Source organism: Cryptotermes secundus, unplaced genomic scaffold, assembly GCF_002891405.2.
Source record: "Cryptotermes secundus unplaced genomic scaffold, Csec_1.0 scaffold1166, whole genome shotgun sequence".
Classification (NCBI taxonomy): Eukaryota; Metazoa; Arthropoda; class Insecta; order Blattodea; family Kalotermitidae; genus Cryptotermes; species Cryptotermes secundus.
Genome location: NW_019725019.1, coordinates 114,737 through 136,292, shown reverse-complemented (window position 1 = coordinate 136,292; position 21,556 = coordinate 114,737). Strand labels below are relative to the sequence as shown.

Here is a 21,556-nt window from a genome sequence, read left to right as displayed (position 1 = left end):
GCCCGTCGCTACGCGACGCTCGGTGGACACCCCTTTGTCGTCACGCAACAGTGGTAGCTATCACGTAACCGGTTTCTATGGAGTCCGTTGCCCGGCAATCGCTCAGTAAACACGTTCCAACAATATAGGCTCTTTTCTGCCTGGTCATTGCGGAAGCTATATAACGAGAGTATTCGGCAGAACAGATATCAGAATTAGTCAGTATTGAGGAGTATTTGAGAGTGGTGGAAGCAAGCGAAGTGGAACCAGGAATACAGAAGGATGTCACAAGTGAATTAGAAGACTTTGTGCGTGCGACGGTGCAGCGATGCTGCAAGTGTAATTGGATTGTTTAAATAAAATTACAAGATTATTATTTACAGTGCATGTATACACATATTATGGAACAATATATAAAAACATCAAATTCAAACTGGAACATGCCACTTAAAAACCTTACATCACTCATTTCTGCCAAAGTTCTCTAGAACACAATAAATTCCTGTGCATGAAATTCTAATGGGGGAATCACCCTTCATATATCATGCTTCCATGCAAGCCGGGCGACCTTTTTTCTGCACGTGGCCGGTCGTCTACGTGTCGGCTGGTCCTCGTAGCGTCGGCGGCCGTGAAACTTCCAACCGGCAGGGTTTTCTTGCGTCGGCTGACGGTGTTGCTGCTAAAGCCTCGCTGTTACTGTCTGCGCTTCCGATGTAAGCGCACCTGCGGCTCACTGCGTGTCGGAGGTCCGCGGTCGTCATTTGTCCCGTTTCTAGTGGAAGGCGTACGTGATGCTGCTTACGGCGCGCTTCCAGCATGTAACGGAAATGCTTTACGGCCTCTCAGATAACCAGCAGCTCGCGGATGCGATGCTCTCTCAAGGGGGACAGCAGCCTCAACAGCTCTGGCCTCAGCTTCAGTAGGGGTCTCGTTCCAAAGGAGGAGCTGGTGACCTCTACTTCCGCGCCGTACCGGTGATAGCCAGCACCTGGTATGTTTCTCTCGTGAGCCATGCCACAACTCACCCTGCCAGAATCTCCTCTTCAATATGATGGTGACTGAATGGCTTCTTCGTACGGTCAATCCTGGACTTCACGTGCTTATAGTTGGGCTTCTCGTTAATTATCTTCAATTGGCTGCCATCTCGCACGAGGTGCCTATTCTTGTCCCAAGACTCTACCTTGGGTCCAACTGAAGTTGTATTAGGCATGGGATTCTCGGTAATTATCTTAAAGTCGCTCCCATCTCGCACGAGGTGCATGCAGTTGCTCCAAGAGTCTACCTTTGGTCCAACTGAAGTATTAGGCATGGGATTCTTGGTAGTTATCTTGAAGTCGCTCCCATCTCGCACGAGGTGCATGCACTTGCTCCAAGAGTCTACCTTGGGTCCAACTGAAGTCGTATTCTTCATCGGCGCTATGCCCACCACAACCTTGTTGATCGGAAGTTCTGCAACAGAACAAGACCGTTATTAGTCAGCAAGTTTTCATCGCACCTTGTCATCAGAGGTATATGAAATTTCCGCGCTTGCAATTGTGAGAGGACTGTTGAGTCAGCCGGCTACTTCACATATAGAAAAAAAAAATCTGAGGTTTTGTCCGTAAGCAAACTATACTGACCGAGCTACCGCCGCTTGTCGGCGAAGTTAGTGCGAGCTTTAGCGGATAGAAGGTGTCGCGTGTTGGGCGCAACGAATCCCCACGGCCGTTAATCTCGGCTTTCTAGACTGGAGCTTCTGTTTCCTTGAAATAGCTCCTCAACTATCCTCACGAGACTGAATGGACCCCGTTCCAGACCCAGTACTTCTCAGTAAAATATGGTAGCACCGGGAATCGAACCCGGACCTCTGGATCTGTAGCCAGGAACTCTGACCACTAGACCACAGAGGCGGTCTCTAGCCGAGAGAATTTACACTTACAATGCATTGCATAGATCCAAAGTAAGTCAAGTGGCTGCTGGATGTGGAACATGTCGTATAAATACAAAGAATGTCTAAACTCAGCAATAACAACAGTGGATACTCTCACGCGGTTATTCAGAGATACATCCGCTCGCATACGTGACATTGTCAGCTCATGCAATTTGAACAACCTTAAAATCTGATACTTGGACTTATGGTATTTACACAACCCTCACATGGATGAGTCAGTATTCAGAATCCCCTGGTACCAATTAGCTAGGTGGCTGGATGGACCCCAGAGTGTGTCCAGATTCTATGAAGAGGAGAAAAATCTCAGAATGTCGGGAATCAAACACGGACCATCCTGCCTGTAGACTCCTGCTATACAAAATAACCTATCTCGACTTCAGTAGGGTGTATACTATTATGAATTTGGAGCTATGCTTCCACTTCCCCATACTTTTTCATGGTTTGGTGTTTAAAAAGTTAATCCAGCGAACATTTCACATTCCCTTTAAGAATATGTTGATAGGATGAAAAAAAAATTGTCCTTCCACATTAACTTAATGTTAAGACAGGCGAACATGTTATTTTAATGTTAGGTTAGCTGTATGGACTAGGAAATCTACTCACTCGTTTTATGTGCTGCAAAAACTGCAGGCTCGAATTTCCCTCTTGTCCTTCTATCAGGGACACGTGTTGCAGGACACCCCTGTAGCTTGGGTGTCTTAGTGGGTGTAGTCAGTTCCTTCTGCTTCTGCAGGGGTCTACCGACCACCACCTGTTCCTCATGGATTTTAGGAACTACTTGTGTTCTAAGATGGACACGTGTTGCAGAGCACTCCTGTAGTTTGGGTGTCTTACTGTGTGTAGTCAGTTCCTGCTGCTTCTGCAGGGGTCTACCGACCACCACCTGTTCCTCGTGGATTTTAGGAACTCCTTGTGTTCTAAGAGGGACACGTGTTGCAGGGCATCCCTGTAGCTTGGGCATCTTACTTGGGGTGGTCAGTTCCTTCTGCTTCTGCAGGGGTCTACCGACCACCACCTGTTCCTCACGGTTTTTGGGAACTCCTTGTGTTCTAAGAGCAACACGTGTTGCAGTGCACCCCTGTAGCTTGGGTGTCTTACAGGGCGTAGTCAGTTCCTTCTGTTTCTGCAGGGGTCTACCGACTACCTCCTGTTCCTCATGGACTGCAGAATGATATGTCTGAATATAGAACTAGAACAACAACAACAAAAGCAATAATAATAATAATAATAATAATTTAATAAGTACAACAAGAAACTGGTTTTCCAATGTAATGAAGGTGTCTTTGTTGACAAGAAAAATGGGAACAAAACGTTATATGTGACACTTTATTAGTATGAGAGGTTTGTTATTTTCCCTTATCCTGTATAGGCTATGCAAAAAAAAACTAGGAAGACAAAGACGGAGGTGGGTGGATAATATTAAAATGGATCTTATGGAGGTTAGATAGGGTACTATGTACTGAATTGTTCTGGTTCAGGACAGGTACCAGTGGAGGGCTCTTTTAAACACGGTAATTAACCTTAGGGTTCCATGAATTACTGGGAAGTTCTTGAGCAGCTGCACAAATGGCGACTTCTCAAGAAGGCCTCAGCTCCATGGAGTTAAATATTTAGGTGGTTGGTTAGTTTGGCCTATAAGAGTATCCTGCAGATGCGTGTTGCCGCAAGATGGCGGTGTAAACTGGCCAAATGCTTTTAAGATGATTTCCAATGGCGTGGAATGTGCAGTTTGGGAGTGGTCATGCTCATGTTCTTGCAAGCTTAGAATAAGAGGGGCATATCTCTGTAACAGTATCTTAAGGAGAGATGTCGTAATTGGAAGTTCAAGAAATACCATTACCAAATTTTTGATTAACTCTTTCCGTGTTACACGCAAGATATCTCGATAAGAAGCTTCAGATATGTTAATGACGTGATATTGACAGGTACTGCTTGTCACCATGGTGATATAGGCCAGTATTATTTGTTACCGTGGAGATACAGGCTAGTGTTGCTTGTTACCGTGGTAGCATATGTTATGTGTGCCAGTATCACATTTTACCATCGCGATATAAACCAGTATGCTTGTTAGCATAGTGATATATGCCAGTATTACGTGTAATTTTGGTGATGTAGTCCGGTGTTACTTGTTACCATGGTGATACAGGCTGGTGTTGATTGTTACCATGGTAATGTATGCCAGTATCGCTTCTTCGGACGGTGATATCAACAGAGAAATTGCTAGATACTGTTGTTGCACTGAGGCACGCAAATTGTACCCAGTTCCCGGAGCGCTCAATTGCACTCAGCGTGTCATGCGCTAATGACGGCGAGTCGCTGTGTTTACACACTTGCTGCCAGAGAGTAATTAGAGCCAATCCATCACCCGGGCCTGTCTTCGCTTGCAACGTCTTGTTCCAGCGCCCAACGCAAAAAGTAAATGCACGGACATTACGCATACGGTTGGCCTTGACCACGTTACCATGGAAACGAAGTCGACTGTTGATCGGTGGGCCTCTATTGCGTGTCCGCTGCTTATCTGAAGATATCACATATGCTGGTTCGTTTACGGGTTTCGTCTCTGTTAGTAGGTGAAATTTAATTAAAATAGTTGCCAGCCATTTTCGAGAAAATTGCTATTTTGTTCTCTGGGGCAGGTTGAGGGGCCGCTAATTTTAGAGTTTGAATCTTTACGTTCAGTGGGCACCTACCACGTGATATGGATTAAAAGGCAAAAAAAAAAAAAAGAAGATAAAGTTATCCCTGTGCTAAACTAATTAAGCACTACGCCATGAAGGCGTATGGGGTAGTGGATGTATAGATCTACACTTTCTTGACCTCGACACTAGCTGGAGGTGTGTGGTCAGCTTCACGCCCCTGCCGCTTTATCCCCGGTACCCATTGGGTAGGAAGTTGGGTGGACCCAGAGCCGGTCTGGACGACGTGGAGAAGAGAGAAAATTCTTGCCCCTACCAGGATCAGCTCCTACGTAAAGTATTGGATAGGAATGAAATCCTTCCAGCCGTTTCGGGGCTAGCAAGGAGCACATACATACATATATATACGCATAGGCGGTACGCCAAAAACAGTATTTTTCGTAATCAGGGAGGCTGGAGAGGTGTAAATCTATCAAAATCTGTAGCAGATTTGTTCATGACCAATGACCATATTAAAGTTAAAGTAAGTAAAGGTATCCCTGTACAGGCCGTGGAGTCCCATAAGGTTTTGAGACGTCGAGGCTCCCACATTTTCTACACAATCGGCTCACGGCGGTGAATTTTTCAGCCTTACGCGCCGACCGCCCTTTCCCCCCCCCCCAGGAAGATCCCTGGTACTCATTTCTGAGTCGACCCCAGAGCCATAGTGCGGCTGGAAGGATTAGGTAAATTAAAAATCCAATGACCTCATCGGGGATCGTTCCCGCGACTTTCCGGCTTGTGTCATAGTGCCCCAACTACCCCACCGTATGCCTCTTAAATAAATAATAACACTTATACCTGTGAAAGGAAATTTCCTATTCTTTCCGAGGGATTAACTTAACCTTGAATATTCCTGATCTCCAACGGGAGAGGATAACTCATTCACATTTGTGACCAGACTGCAGGCAGGAAAACAGGAGTTCGAAACACGACAAGGGCTGTAAGTTCTCTCTCCTCCGCCACCATATCAAGACCGGCTCTGCTGGTCATTTTGCAACTAGTTATAGGCACCAGGGAGCCCTTTTCCGCCGGGTTAAGTCAGCCGGAGTGTGTAGCTGACCACTTACCGTCTAGAAGTAATTAGACATCCGCTCCCCATATGCCTTAATTGCATGCTGCTTAATTAGGAGCGGGAATAGGTTTAGCCTTTGCGGTCCTTCAACATTTCCGACTCTATAAATAACTGAGGATACGGAAAGAAGTCCCATGGATGGTGGGGAGAGACGCACGAGGCTTCCTACTATTGTCTTCTCCTACAAACCACTCTGATCTGTGTGAATCATCAGCATTTGTCGCTACCGCTAGACAGAAGGGGAATATGGGTAAAGTACATTGGAAGGGGCTGTGTAGGGGTGTAAATCATGGGACCTCTCTCCGTGGCCTCATTATATGTAGAATTCTATCTTCTGATAAATATTATCTATATTGGTTTACACAACAGGATGCAACAGACGAGTCTGCCTTCTGGGATATAACACCGTGCAGTCCGTTGAAAATCAGTCGACGGAGGAGGAACCTGTCGCCTCCATCTTCAGGGTCGAAGAAGAAGCCAAGCATGACACAGGTAGCGAGCAGAATGAAATTTTTTATTTTGCCATAAATATTTTAGGTTTAATGGAATATAAAAGCACTCCTCGTTGTTGCCTGCGGGTTTTCTACCTAACTAGGTTTCAACAGTCCGATTTACAATGCCCTGAACACAACGGAGCTACTGGTGGAAATAACATTTCTAAGTTCCACTGCAAGCGAAGTATGTTCATTCTGTTTACGATCCCTGGGGCAGTGTGCGGCATTCAGGGACTGCTGAGGTAGCCAGCCAGCCAGCCAGCAGTGCGGCAGCTGGACTTACATTCCTGAGTGTTAAGAAGCGTTTCTGGAAAAGTGGCATATGGCAGTGCAGATGACTGGCTTGATTGATGGATTGATCCACTCCATCTGTTCTCTGCATGTGAGACGGCCAGTGATCGAGACTAAACCAGTTTAACGAGCCACACTGAATAGAAATCTTTTCTTACCATTACGCCTGATGAAGTAAACGGGTCCAGCTTCCGAAACATTGGTCAGTGGACAGTGTCCAGCATAATCGGAGAGACACGGACAAGACCCTCATTTTCTTCATGAAATGGGGCAAGATTTGTCCAGTCCTTAATTAAGCATCAAACCATGAAGACGTATGGGGTAGTGGAGGTATACAGACATGTGTCCTTAACCCCGGCACTGGTCAGCTTCACGCCCCCTTCGCTTTACTCCTGGGGAAAGAGCACACGGTACCCTTTGGGTAGGAAGTTGGTTGGGCCCAAAGCAAGTGTTGACCCTGTGAGGTAAAGTAAAGTTATTCCGTTACTTATATGATGAAGCACTATGCCATGAAGGCGTAAGGGGAGGTGGAGGTATAGCTCCCCCGTTCTTAACCTCGACAGTAGACAGAAGTGACTGGTTAGCTTCATACCCCGGCCGCCTCACCTCAAGGGAAGTATCCCCCGGTACCCATTGTATAGGACGGTGGGTGGGCCCCAGAGTCGGTCTGGATGACGTGGAGTAGGGAAAGCTTTTGCTCCTGCCGGGACTCGAACTCTGGCTGTGCAGCCCATAGCCTAGTCACTATACAGACTGAGTTGTCCCGGGTCTGGATGCCTGGGTGGGGGAGGGGCAGCTCGTAGCGCCAATTGACCATTGAATTGAGCACCGGAAGAGGGCGGGGCGGGTCAGGGTTTTGTAACAACCCTGCAAGTCAGGAGTAATGTTATGTGGGGTGTGTTGAAAGCCAACTGTATGCATCAGGGGAGGACACGCGGCTGTAGAACAGAAGGTGCTGAGTCGATTAGAAATGGCGCGTCAGTTCGATACTCCTAATTCACACAAAATAGGAACTGCGAGTTAGTGATCATTGTACCATTAATACAGGTGCATAGACTTTTTGAACAGTTTGGGGCGTGTACACCCGTTACTAGATGGCGACCGCTAGATAGGCGACTGTACAGTGGCCGTTGCTAAGTTGCGGCCTGAAAACAACAAACGAGGGCTTTTACCTGAGGACGGAGGCAGAGTACAGTCTCCGAAACGTTGTTTTAAATGAAGACAAAACACTAGATAATGTCCACAAGGTCTGTAAATGTAGTAATGTATACTATTCATTTGAAAGCGACCACTAGGAAGATTAAGACAGGTCGGTGGATAATATTAAAATGGATCTCAGATAGGATGCTGTGGTATGAATGGACTCATCTGGCTCAAGATAGGGACCGGTGGAGGGCTCCTGTGAACACGTGATGAACTTTGGGGTTCCATAAAATGTTGGGAAATTCTTGAATAGGTGTACATCTGGCGGCTCCTCAAGAAGGGCTCAGCTCCATAGAGTGAGTTATGCTGTTGATTTTGGCGGCTCCTCAAGAAGGGCTCAGCTCCATGGAGTGAGTTATGTTGTTGATTTTGGCGGCTCCTCAAGAAGGGCTCAGCTCCATAGAGTGAGTTATGCTGTTGATCTTGGCGGCCCCTCAAGAAGGGCTCAGCTCCATGGAGTGAGTTATGTTGTTGATTTTGGCGGCTCCTCAAGAAGGGCTCAGCTCCATAGAGTGATGCTGTTGATTTTGACGGCTCCTCAAGAAGGGCTGAGCTCCATGGAGTGAGTTATGCTGTTGATGTTAATTAGGGCAGTAGACTTTGGAGAATAATGTGCCAATTGAGAATCACGGGCAACGAAGACCATTTGTATGCAGCGATCAGAGTTGGCACTGGCCTGTTGTACCAGCCCCAGATGGTAGGTGAGGGTGATTGTGGAGCAATTAGTGGAATGAAGATTGGCTCGGAAACCGAAGTACTCGGAGAAAACCTGCCCCAGCGCCACTTTGTCCACCACAAATTCCACTTAACCAGACTCCGGGATCAAACCCGGGCCGCCCCGATGGGAAGCCATCGACTAACCGTTTGAGCTGTGGGGCTGCCTGTCATTAAGGCTTATATTTTCTGGTGTATAAAGTCAAGTAGCCCGTTGAAAGTCAACCGACGTTTCGGAGGAACATGTTGCCTCCATCCTCAGGGTAGGAGAATAAACCAAAAAAGAAACCAGCGTGACAGCAAGTGGCAAGTAGAGCCTACAAAGTAGAGTCAATCATGCCTTGTGCACGCAGCATTTAGGGATGTTTGTATGTTTTGGGGGTTGTTGAGCTTATTAAGATTTCGAAGCAGGCTAAGGGATGAAACTATTCAGGCTGCTGAACCGCCTCGTCTCCCTCGCAGACCAAATGTAAAGAAGACTTTACAGTTGATATTGCCTGTAATAACTGAAACGAACACCGCAGGTTTGGGAGAAAGTGTCGCGGCCAGTGGCATCTTTCTGATGTATCTGTACCCCGCGTCATTTCTGTTGGTTACTGGAGAATCTTTCCCTGGAGCAAAGCCGATCACTCACGGCCACGCCATAGCACAAGCGGTTAGTCACTGGCTTCCCACCGCGGCGGCCTGGGTTCGATCCCGGGTCTGGTCATGTGGGATTTGTGGTGGACAAAGTGGCGCTGGGGCGGGTTTTCTCCGAGTACTTCGGTTTCCCCTACCAATCTTCATTCCATCACATTCTCCATCATCATAATCACCCGGGGCAGGCTACAAGAGGCTAATCAGTGGCCGCCGTGCCGAGTGGACCCAGTTGTACTCCACCCCCCGCCAAGCGAATTAAAAAATAAATAATAAAAGCCGATTACTCCCCTCCATCTAGTGCCAAGATTAAGAATATATGGACTTCTACCTCCACTCCTCCAGATGTCTTCATTGCGTGATTCGTAACTGAGCACAGGGAGAGCTGATATCTGATATATCTGCACGCTTTCACGTAACTATAGATTTACATAGGCCTATGTAAGGAAGTGTTCATAGTCGCAAGATGTTTGATCTCGTTTGTAAGATTTCCTCCCTCGACATTCATGTTACACATGGGCAGGTAGAAGCGAGCCGACAGCACAAATCGGGCACGTGAAAGGACAAATCCTGAAGGCGGGAGTGGACAAAGGCGCCCCCCGCCCCAGTGAAGCCAGCATGTTTACACAAGCCACGAGAAGTAGCCAAGTTTTGCATCTCCTTGGAATTGTTACTGACCCTTTGCTGCAGTTGTCAGGGCTGTCCATGTGGCTAAGTGCCGACAGCACACCACAAAGCTGCGTCCTTCTTTCCCTCTTCTCCCTGTTTTCCTTTCTCTCAGTCAGTCGGTTCGTCATACATGGCTGTATCAATACGACTGAGATGGCCGAACATGTGAGACCTTCGAAAGATGTGTATATATTTTTGTTTTTCGGAATATGTGGAAGGGGGAGATCTGCACAACAATGGAAGGTTAATATTATAATGAATTTCAGACAGGTAGAACGCAATGGTGTGGATTTTTGTTACTGCTAGTGGGGTGAGACTAAGTCCCTTATACTGCGGCCACTTCTGGCCTATTGTACCAGCCCCAGATGATAGGTGAGGGTGATTGTGGAGCAATTGGTGGAATGAAGATTGCCAAGGGAAACCGAAGTACTCGGAGAAAACATGCCCCAGCGCCACTTTATCCACCACAAATCCCACTTGACCAGACCCGGGATCGAACCCGGGTCGCCGCGGTGGGAATCCAGCGACTAACCGCTTGAGCTATGGCGCGGCCCCCAAGGGTGTGGATTGGATTCGTCTGACTCAGGATAGAGACTAATGTGGGATTTTATGTGCATTGTATAAAAGGCTGCCTGTAGTTTTGTATGGATGTAAAACTTGGTCTGTCCCATTAAGGAAGGAACATATTCCTAGACCGAGAATGTTTGAGAACAGGCAGTTGAGAATATTTGGACCTACGAGGAATGAAGTAACAGAAAATTGCAGAAAAATGTGTAATGAGCTTGTCGTCAGATATAAGTAGAATGATCAACTGAAAGACGATGAGATAAGGAGGGCATGTAGCTTGTTTTGGAGGCAAGCTCAATGCACACAAAGTTTCGGTAGGCAAATGTGGAGGAAAGAAGCTGTTAGGAAGATGTAGACATAGATGAGAGGATAATATTAGAAGTGAATTTAAATAAATAGGACGGGGTGTGGGCTTGATTGATGTGGCTCGGAATAGGGACAATGGCGGGCTCTAGTAGACAATTCGGGTTCATGAAAATGCCGCGAATTTCTTGAGTGACTGGGCACTTGTTGCCAACTGAAGCAGAGCTTCAGGAAGTTGCTGCTGATTAGTTCTATAAACGACAGAGAATTTCTTGTCAGATAAGTACAGGGTGGCGCAGGAAATTATCCAGAATTTGACCTATTAATAAAATCTTTATTTCTATAAAAATACCAGACACTAATATACAAAAAGAAATATCATTGCATAGAGATTTATCCTCTGAATCAAGTGTTCAGTATGACCACCATTACGTCTGGCATCTTCAAAATGTTGTTGACTACTGGTCAGCACATATCCTCAAGTTGGCGACATTTCCTCACCAAAACTGAACCATTATTATTAAACTGGTGATAAAGTTTATGAATCATTTTGAATGAAGGCGCCCATCGCGTTTGAAAATGAACACTAAACCGCCTCTGTATGACCATAACACTTATTGTTTCACTAAAGAATAACACTTTTTATGAGTTGTTCTACAGACAGTCTTCTTTTGCCAGCCATATTGCGTAAACTGGCGCATGAGCAGTAAGAGCGCGACACTAGCGCGCTCGGGAAGAGTAAGAACTAATCTCCATGATCTACTGTAAGTGTTACCATGTTACAGAACATCGTTCATTGCATGGTTTAATAATTAATACTAAATCAAATACTGAATCATTTCGTGTGCCACTCTGTATTAACTTTTCATTGAGGACTGCTTCTTGGAGATCATCGTTAGAGGGTCTTTGGTTTATGGTTGTGGTGTGACGGTTATTGTGACATCTTGACACCCCTGAAGCAATGGTTTCCATATACAGCTAACAGACATACATACATACACACAAATAGACAGACTGACAGAGGTCTCTGAAAGGTGGACCACATGTGCTATATATTTGTATTGTGTACTTAGGGTTGAGGGCTACCGATGTTAGCCCCGACTCTGAAAGCTTTCCGATGGGCGGGATTGTCCAAGAGATGCACCCATGCGTATGCAGCCCCCCCCCCCGAGGGGGTGCTCTCGCTTTATTGGATAAGTAGAAAAGGGGGAGGTTGTGTTCACGAGAGTTTTGTAGCCTCTACTTGCCTTTTGCCCTCCGCCTTCCAGAAATAACAAAGAAATATCTAAGAAGGCTCCTACAGGAAATTGTTTGAAATTCCACCGAATAGGGCTTGCTTTGTTGCATTTGCTAACCTGGCGACCTTTTCATCGGAAGAGAGATGAGTTAGGACTCGTTAATTCCGAAGTCACAAGACATTTTAGATCTTCAGGTTACATTAGCTACCGGTTTGTATTGTCTGTGTAAAGCGTCTTTGGTAGTACGTCACACCTTGAGTAGGCAAGTTTTGCGGAAGAGGATCTCTGTTTATACAACGAGATCTCCGGTGTAGCGAGTTTGGTTCTCAGCGTATGTAGATAACAGAATGTTACAATTATTGGAATAATAACCCATCCAGGGAGCCGGGACAGCCTAACGACGAAAAGGATAAATCCTCCGAAACTTCCGGCTGTCTACAGTGCTACAGCCCAGAAGAGGGTAGAAGTAAAAAAAAAAAAGGTAAAATTGTCCCTGTGCTTAACTAATTAACCACTACGGCATGAAGACGTATGGGGGAGTGGATGTATAGATCCACGGTTTCTTCACGTCGGCACTAGTTGGTGAGTGTTCAGCGTCACGCCCCTGCCCGCTTTACTCCCGGTACCCATTGGATGAGGATGGATGGGCCCAGGGTCTGTATGGACCGCCTTGGGGCCCACCCAGCCTCCTTCCAGGCTAAGTGATTGTGCAGAATGGATTGACGTTGGTAGGTCAGACTGACTGTACAGCGTGGAATATTGGTGTGATTCGTGCATAATGAATTGTAAATGATTAGGAAGGCAGCCATTGACCTGGCCAAGATACGAACCCAGTAACTCGTAAATACAAATCAAGAACGTTATTGCTACTCCCGCTTGGTGTGACGCGATATAATCTAACTTCATCGACGTTTCGGAGTAGCGTAGCACCTTCGTGTTCGTGGTGGCGCAGTCAGCAAGTGTTTGTATGTACAGCTGCCCTCCTGAGTGTGTCACGTTTCTGCGAGCGAGCCCATCCGTTTGCTAGGTGCTTGCACTTGACTCCGCGACACACGAAGCGGCAACGCGGACGGTGTAAACACATTGCAGCCTCTCAGCGCTCCTAGCGGCTTGGGTTGTCCGCCTGTGATCGGATTGCGATGAGTAAGCGTGTTAGTGATGTCCGGACATGGCTACATTAACGGCGCACCTCGCTGTAGCAGCTGAACTCCATGGGGGAGGGCACTATGCTACAAGCCGGAAGGTCGCGGGTTCGATTCCCGAACAGGTCATTGCATTTCTCAATTTACGTAACCCTTCCAGCCGCACTATGTCCCGGTGGTCGATTCAGCCCCTAACAGAAATGAGTACCAGGAATCTTTCTGGGGTTAAAGGGCGGCCGGCGCGTAAGGCTGATAACCTCACCGCCATCTGTGAGCCGATTGTCTAGAAAATGTGGGAGCCTCGACGTCTCAACCCTATGGGCCTCCACGGCCTGTTAGCTTTACCTTACTTTAGGGAAGTGGTAGTACATCCATATAATATTAACCTCGGCACAATATACAGGTGGTCAGCTTCCCGCCCCGACCGCTTTATCCTGGTGAAAGACTTCCCAGTGTTCACTGTATAGCGTCCTTGGTGGACCCTACCGGGAATCGAACTCCCACTCTCCGGTAGGCAAGCTCATAGCCTATCACTGCACCGACCGAGTTGTCCTGGTTCCTATCTCTGAGAGTACGCCATACGTGGAGTAGGCACCCTTACGGAAGAAAATTTCCTGTGTTCAACGGGATTTCCGGTGTGGCGACGTTGGTTCCCGTCGTGTGATGAAAATGGAATCTAGTAACTGTGAGGACGTCATTTTCTGCGTCACTTTTTTGTGATGACGCAACTTCAAACTTGTTTTAGAGATAGTGAATTTTCTGTTATGTACAGCAAGCTTGTTGTTGCTTACTTCCTGTTTGGTCTTTTTTATTCGGCCCAGAAGATGGATGCAGCAAATTCATTCTAAATGTCGGTAAACTTTTACCAGACTACACGGTGTCGCATTCCAGAACATGGTGCTCTTCATAGTCAACTTCCAATCTCAGACCATAACTAATTAACTAACTCCATGGATCTATCATTGAGAAGCTACAAGTTGCTCAGCTACTAAAAGATTTTAAAACATTTTATGGAACCCGAAGGTGCATTGGTGTGTTCACAAGAGCCCTCCACTGGTCCCTATCCTGAGCCTGATCAATCCAATCAATACCATCCCATCCTATCTATAAGATTAATATTAATATTGTTCACCCACCTACAATTTGATCTCCCTAGTAGCCTCTTTCCTTCTGTCTTTCCCACCAATAGCCTATAAGCATTCCTCGTCTCCCCATTCGTGCTACATGCCCTTCCTATCTCATCCCCCTTGATTTGATCATTCTAATTATACTTGGAGAAGAGTACAAGTTATGAAGTTCCTCATTGTGCAGTTTTCTCCAACCTCCTGTCACTTCATCTCTCTTCGGTCCAAATATTCTCCTCAGCACCCTGTTCTCAAACGCCCTCAGCCTATTTTCATACTTTAATATCAGAAACTGATTTTGATAACCATACAAAAGTGCAGGCAAAATTATAGTGTAGTTGTGTATATACGTTCTTAGGCATGGTACGAACAATATACATATACGTATATAAGGCGACCTACAGAAGTGTGTGGCGGGATGTTGGGTGGCCTCTGCCGTCTGTTCTGCAGTCAGCTCTACACGAAATGGGTAGGTTTGGGGCGAGATTTAGATACTGTCGCGCACCACCGTCAGTATAGTAGGAGTGTCCCCGTACTTAACTAAGCTCCACGCATACGTAACCTCGGCGCTAGATGGAAGTGAGTGGTCATCACGCCCTGGCCGCTTTACCCACGGGGAGAGTGCCTCCGGTTACGGAGAGAGAATATCGTGCCTGTACCGGGGATCGAACTCCGATTCCTGTCACATTTTTCTCCTATTTTTTTCCCCTTTCTTTTTGGCCTCCTGCTGCCCCCGCATAAATTTAAGAGTCAGTACTGAACACCGCGCCATGAAGACGTATGTGGGAGTGGAGGTATAGTTCCACCATTCTTTACCTCGGCACTAGATGGACTAGGTGCGTGGTTAGCTTCACGCCCCGGACGTTTTAATTCCAGGGAAAGCGTCCCCGGTACCCATTGGACAGTAGTCTGGGTGGGCCCGAAAGCCAGTCTGGACGCTAAGGAGGAGAGAAGAAGCTTATCGTGCCGGGATCCGAACCCTAAACGTCTTCGAATTGGTGGGACAGTTCCATCACGTGTTTTGAGTGGCAGGACTTGCGCAGTTCTTCCACTGCAGCTTCCCGTGTTCACAGCGGTTCCCATTCGTTCCCCATGAGCTGACATGTACAAATGCTGTACTAATAACATATCTGTTTTTGTGCCCCTTCTCCTTGATGTAGGCAGCTCTGTTGTCACGGCTGTAGCACAACTGTCTCGCGCGGCCCCACGTTTCACTGCTTTTTTGTGTCGCAGCCAAAAGCGATTAAGGGTCCAATCTTTTAGTACTTTGTTTAAATTATAAAATTTAAATGCAAAGTGTTTCGTCACACTTTCTGTACTTTTTTTTTTCTGCGAGGTGATTGCAGAGTCATTGCAGTTAAGTGGAGACAGGCAAGTTGGCCTCATGAGATCCTGCTTTCTCCCTTGCATCCGAGAGGTGTTAGGTTCGAATTCCAGCCGGGAAATCTGTGATCGTGTGGCTTGCATCTATCCCTCGAGACAGGCCAGGACAGGTTTCTTCAACATCCTTCAAGGGCGGGGTTTAATGTATGACTTCAGCTTTGGAGAAAACGCCGTGTAGAATGTTTAATGTTTACCCTAATTTTCTTGTTTGAGAAAAAATAAAAGGAAGCTTACTATCTCACGGGGGGCATGCAGTAGCGTAGTTGGTTGGGGCACTTCTGCAAGCCGGAAGGTCGCGGGTTCGATTCCCGTTGAGGTAATTGGATTTTTAAATTGACCTAATCCTTCCAACCGCACTATGGCCCTGGAGTCAACTCAGCCTCTAACAGAAATGAGTACCAGGAATCTTCCTGGGTGTAAAGGGCGTCCGGCTCGTAAGGCTGACAACCTTACCGCCATCTGTGAGCCGATTGTCTAGAGAATGTGGGAGCCTCGACGTCTCACAAACCTATGGGCCTCCACGGCCTGTTACAGGGATAGTTTCACAATTTCCCCACGATGTACGTATATAGAATAGCCTGGGTTACAGAGAGCGCCATTGAACATCCTACATAAATTACATGGGCAACTTAACATTGCATCCTGCTATCCTAATCTTCTTAAGACACTAAGTATGCATAGGTAACACCAGAAGTACATGTAAAGTAAAAAGCCACGTATAATATCCAAGACTAAATGTGAGGATAATTGTTATAGCCTCTGTGGTCTAGTGGTCAGAGTTCCTGGCTACAGATCCAGAGGTCCGGGTTCGATTCCCGGCGCTACCAAATTTTCTGAGAAGTAGTGGGTCTGAAACGGGGTCCACAGCCTCGTGAGGATAATTGAGGAGCTATTTCAAGGAAATAGAGGCTCTGGTCTAGAAAACCGAAATTAACGGCCGTGGGTATTCGTTGCGCTGAACACGTGACATCCTCTATCCACTGAAGGTGGCCTAACTTCGCCAACAAGCGGCGGTCGCTCGGTCGGTATAGTTCGCTTGTGGACTAAAACCACGGAATTTGTTTTGTTTTTTGTTTGTCAGTAAGTGGTAGGATGGTTGAATTGGAAAGGATTCAGCAAGTAGAGTTCGTGCCCTAACCGAGGTATATACCTGGAAGGACTGAGGAAATCCCCCGGCCCCGGCCACTATTCGAACCCAGTATTTTCAGGATACAAATATATAGGTTACCTGTTTGGTTCAATGGTAATAATTTTTCTCGGAACAGTAGGGATTTGGAAGAGTTTTATCTTCTGGGATATGACGCCGTTTATTCCGTTGAAATCTAACCGACGTTTCAGAGGAACATGTTGCCTCCATCTTCAAAGCCGAATAATAAGTCTATCAAGAAGAAGAAGCTGACGTGTTCCTCCGAATCGCCGGTTGATTTTCAACGGACTACTTGCTTACTGATGGAACTGAGCCCTTCCTGAGGAGAAGTCAAATCTGCAGCTACTCAGGAATTTCCCAAGCATTTTATGGAACCCGAAGGTTCATTACTATGTTCACAAGATCCCTCCAATGGTCCCAATCCTGAGCCAGATCAATCCAATCCATCCCATCCCATTCTATCTCTCTAAGATCCATTTTAATATTGTCCATCCTCCTACGTCTTGGTCTTCCCAGTGTTCTCTTTCCTTCTACATATCCTATATGCATTCCTCTTCTTTTCACAGCGTTACCCCAGCGCTATATCCCGGAAGATAGTACTCGTCATAACCACCGCTGTAAGAACCTCAGATTATAAATAGTGACTTCTTCCTGAGAGATAACCGATTTTTAAAATAATGTTTGGCTGGGGTTTGCCATACAAAGGGGTTAAAGCTACACGTAAAGTTCCACGAATCACATCGCATTCATCAGCCTGCACGGCATATGTTGATTGTAACGTAACATTAGTTTGCTGGAGTCCTCTGTCAGAGATGCTATGTGTCCACAACAATTAACTAGTTTTTGCGTTGCCATGGTAATACCTGCTTCGAGACGCTGGTCTATTTCGTATGCAAGATGAGATGCAGACCTTGAATAACCATATATTCTTTTCGTAATCTACCCTACCTTGTTTATTTTTCTTTTTTATTTAAATTTTTTGCTCCCTTTCGTAACGCACAAATGTTGTAGCCTCGCTCTCTGACGCACGTTACATACGGACTTTGTAAAGCTTGACTGACAGGGCTCTGTCCTATATACGGTGTTCGTGCTAAAGTGGTCTATACGGGCTGGCACAGTGGTAAAGCTCTGGTTCTCGCCCGAGAAACACCTACGTGTATTTTGACTGACATTTCTCGTGGTTTTCCTTAGTCAATCCAGGCAAATGTCGGGGTAGTATCCAGATAAAACCACGACTGCTGCCTTCCAGATCTGTCCAATTCAGCTATCATTCTACAATTCGAGTCTGTATATTCTACATAGTGACTAAAGTCAGTGGTTGCAACTTTAACATACGGAACAAAACCCTGTAAAGCAAAGTGGCTACTTACCTAAGCATTATGATACAATAGGCCAGAAGTGGCCGCAGTACAAGGGACTTAGTCCCACCCCAATAGCAATAAAAAAATAATAGGATATTGGTGGGAAAGCCAGAATGTAAGAGATCACTCGATAGACCTAGAAGGAGATGTAGGACACAATCACATGCCCTTGTGTGACTTTATATGTCGGATTTGCGCTGTGTGTACCTTGTTTTGTATTCTCTTTATGTATAGACTTTCCTTGTCTGTATCAGTGTAAGCTCTTCTGCCACGGGGTGAACACCCAACTGCGGTAAGACAATAATAATGTGAGTGAGTGGATAATATTAACTGGATCTTGGAGAAATGGGATGTGATTATATGGACTGCGTTTATCAGGCTCAAGATAAGGACCAGTGTAGGGGTCTTGTGATCTGTTTGGTGACTCTCGTATTTCTTGAGTGGCTCAGCAACTGGTAGCTTCTCAAGAAGAATTCAGCTGTGTGGAGTTGCTTGGTTACACGTACACGGACACTAGTCTCGCTGCGACTTGTATCCATTCTTCTGCTCAGCTCAGAGCAGTAAAAAGAATGTCTGTTTGCGCATGCAAATAAGTTACCCCCACCCTTCCGATGGGAGGGGGTATCAAGGGAACAGGTAGATTGTGGCAAGTGTCGTTTATGTGCCCTAATGTTCCAAGTGACAGGATATAAAAAAATTCCCACAGTAATTACTCCGTTGAGAGGATAACAGGCGTATGGGAGTTCAAGTGAATCGTGTCTCTTCAATGGTTCTGGTTTCTCAGACTGCAACTTATGAAGTCGAATGGTTAGTGAATAAAGCATATGATAGGATTTGGCAGGAAGCATTCAAGACATAATTTGAGGTACTGTCCATGGATTTATCTGGACGGACTGAGGAAAACTAAGAAGCCTCACTGAGGATATCCGGTCTCCGGGTTTAAACCTCGGACCTCCCAAACATATCTTGGTTTATTTAACGGTACTGTTTAAATTGCTCGACCCACAACTTTGTTACTTTACTGAGCCGTGTCCCTAACTCCATGAAGAAGATTTCTTTTTGAGGAGCTAATAGTCGCTAAGCTCTTCTAGAGATTCCTAGCATTTTATGCATTACCCTGTCTATACAAGCCCCTCATGGGGTCCTACCCTAAGCCGGGTGAATTTAGGCCACATTCTCCTATTACATTTCCTTAATTGGGGCACGCGGTAGCGTAGTTGGTTGAGAGGCTGTGCTACAAGCCGGAATGTCGCGGGATCGAATCCCGATGAAGTCATTGGACTTTTTTTCAATTGACCTAATCCTTCCAGCCGCACTATGATCCTGGGGTCGACTCAGCCTCTAACAGAAATGAGAACCAGGAATTTTCCTAGGGGTAAAGAGCGGCCGGCGCGTAAGGCTGACAACCTCACCGCCATCTGTGAGCTGATTGTCTAGATAATGTCGGAGCCTCGACGTCTCACAACCCTATGGGCCTCCACGGCTGTTACAGGGATAACTTTACTTTTTTTTTCCCCTTGGCACTACAGCTCCAGTGGGCCTAGGTCTACCTCCATGAACTTCTCCGTTCACTTCGGTTTTTCTAGATCTTACACATTCGGTAGGACTCCTTGGGCGGGTGATCTGCTCGTCGCAAGGCCTCTACCTGTACACAAACACAGAAAAACGCACACACACAAACATCCATGCCCTGAGTGGGATTCGAACCCACGATCCCGGTTTCCAAGCGAGCGAAGACAGTGCATGCCTTAGACCGCTCGGCTACCATGACCGGCTGTGTTTACTTTTACACTTCCTTAATTCATAAAATTGTCCCTGTGCTTAACTAATTAAGCACTGCGCCATAAAGGCGTATGGTGAGTGGTTGTGTAGATCCACATTTTCTTGACCTCGGCACTAGCTGGAGGTGATACACATAAATAAATACACTGTGTTGGTAAAATGCGGAACTTTCTCTTGTTGAAGAGCCTGCGGCTCGCATGCTAACCAGCCAAGTAACAGTGTATGTACTTACATACGCTGTTTTTGCGTTTAATGCCGAGTGCTGAATATAGGCGAGTGGTATAACATTCATACCACAGTGATCAATTAACTTAAAATCAACCTCCAAAATTTTTTTGTGTTCATTTATTTAACAGGGAGTTTGTCCTTTGATATCTCTAACCCTCCTCTTCGTCACAAAAGAAAAAAAACAAACAGAAGAGAAATTAAGCTCTTCAACAGGTTATGTACGGCGCTGCGCATCACGGCCCTTCCGTCGCGCCGAGAGGCACACAGGTGGGTCCGTAATTAGCTCCCGCTGCGATCCGCGGGTTGCATTTGCTAATCCGACGATTGGAGGAGCCACCTGCCTGTGATTGTACGACAGTTCGCGCATTTACTGGTCCCTGCCAACATTGGATTATTTTTTGTTTCTTCTTTTTTTTTTTAGCTTTTTTTAGCTTTTTTTTTTGTGCCGGTCACGGTAGCAGAGTGGTCTGAGGCTTGTACTGTCTTCGCTTACTCGGTAGCCGGGATCGTGGGTTCGAATCCCACACAAGGCATGGATGTTTGGTATGTGTTTATTTTGTGTTTGTGTTGTCCTGTGTTTAGGCAGAGGCCTTGGGACGAGCTGATCACCCGTCCAAGGAGTCCTACCGTCTGTGAAATGAGCAAAATGAAAAAAAAAAATAACTCGACCCCGTAAGGTACAAGAGGAACGGATTAAGTAAGTTTTTTATTTTCTTGGAGTGGGGTGAGACTGAGTTCACTTGGTACGTCGGCCACTGTTTGGCCTATTGTACCAGCCCCAGATGATAGATGAGGGTGATTGTGGAGCATTTGGTGGAATGAAGATTGGCAGGGGAAACCGAAGTACTGGGAGAAATCCTGCCCCAGCGCAACTTTGTCCACTACAAATCCCCATGACCTAACCTGGGCTCGAACCCGGGTCTCCGCGACTAATCGCCTGAGCTATGCGACGACCTTAATTGGTTATTTGGTTGAGGTACTGTGCTACAAGCCGGTAGGTCGGGTTTGATTCCCCGCTGTGGTCATTGGATTTCTTTCGATTGACCTAATCCTTTCAGCCGCATTGTGGCCCTGGGATCGATTCAGCCCCTAACAGAAATGGGTACCAGGAATCTTCCTGGGTGGCACGTAAGGCTGATCTCACCGCCATCTGTGAACCGAATCTGTAGAAAATGTGGGAGCCTCGACGTCTCACAACCCTATGGGCCTCCACGCCCTGTTACGGGAATAGTTGTTGCGGTGTTAGATTTGAGGTTATCACAGCGGTGACTATGACAAGTGCCGATGACAATGATAATAACCTATTCTCAGTTCTTGCTTGTACATTAGCGGGTTTTCTTGAGAAGCACATGTGCATTTTTATTGTCCATTATCTCACCTACCTTGAAATGACAGGAGGTTGTAGAAAACTGCATAATGAGGAGCTTCATAAATTGTACTCTTCTCCAAGTATAGTTAAAATGATAAGTCAAGGAGGATGAGATGGGCGGGGCATGTAGCGCGAATGGGGACGAAGAGGAATGCATATAGGATATTGGTGGGAAAGGCAGAAGGAAAAAGACCACTAGGAAGATTAAGACGGTAATGGGTGAATAATATTGTAGCGTATAGACCC

General features: G+C 46.3%; 2 protein-coding genes across 2 annotated transcripts in view; one reads left to right on the top strand and one right to left on the bottom strand.

Moving 5' to 3' along the window:
• Positions 1–300: 300 nt before the first annotated feature.
• On the bottom strand, positions 301–3,851 carry LOC111863280. Its single transcript, XM_033750992.1, has 3 exons — positions 3,750–3,851; positions 2,513–3,098; positions 301–1,428 (listed from the first exon to the last, which is right to left on the bottom strand). Exons 1-3 carry the CDS (start codon positions 3,849–3,851, stop codon positions 1,001–1,003), a joined length of 1,116 nt encoding a protein of 371 aa, XP_033606883.1. The 3' UTR covers positions 301–1,000.
• A 2,248-nt stretch (positions 3,852–6,099) lies between these two features.
• The window catches only part of LOC111863281 (protein hairy), a 91,005-nt gene continuing 75,548 nt past the window's right edge, over positions 6,100–21,556 (top strand). The window contains exon 1 of the mRNA XM_023849465.2: positions 6,100–6,151. The gene's annotated coding sequence lies outside the window, so the exon portion shown is untranslated. The remainder of the gene's footprint in view (positions 6,152–21,556) is intronic.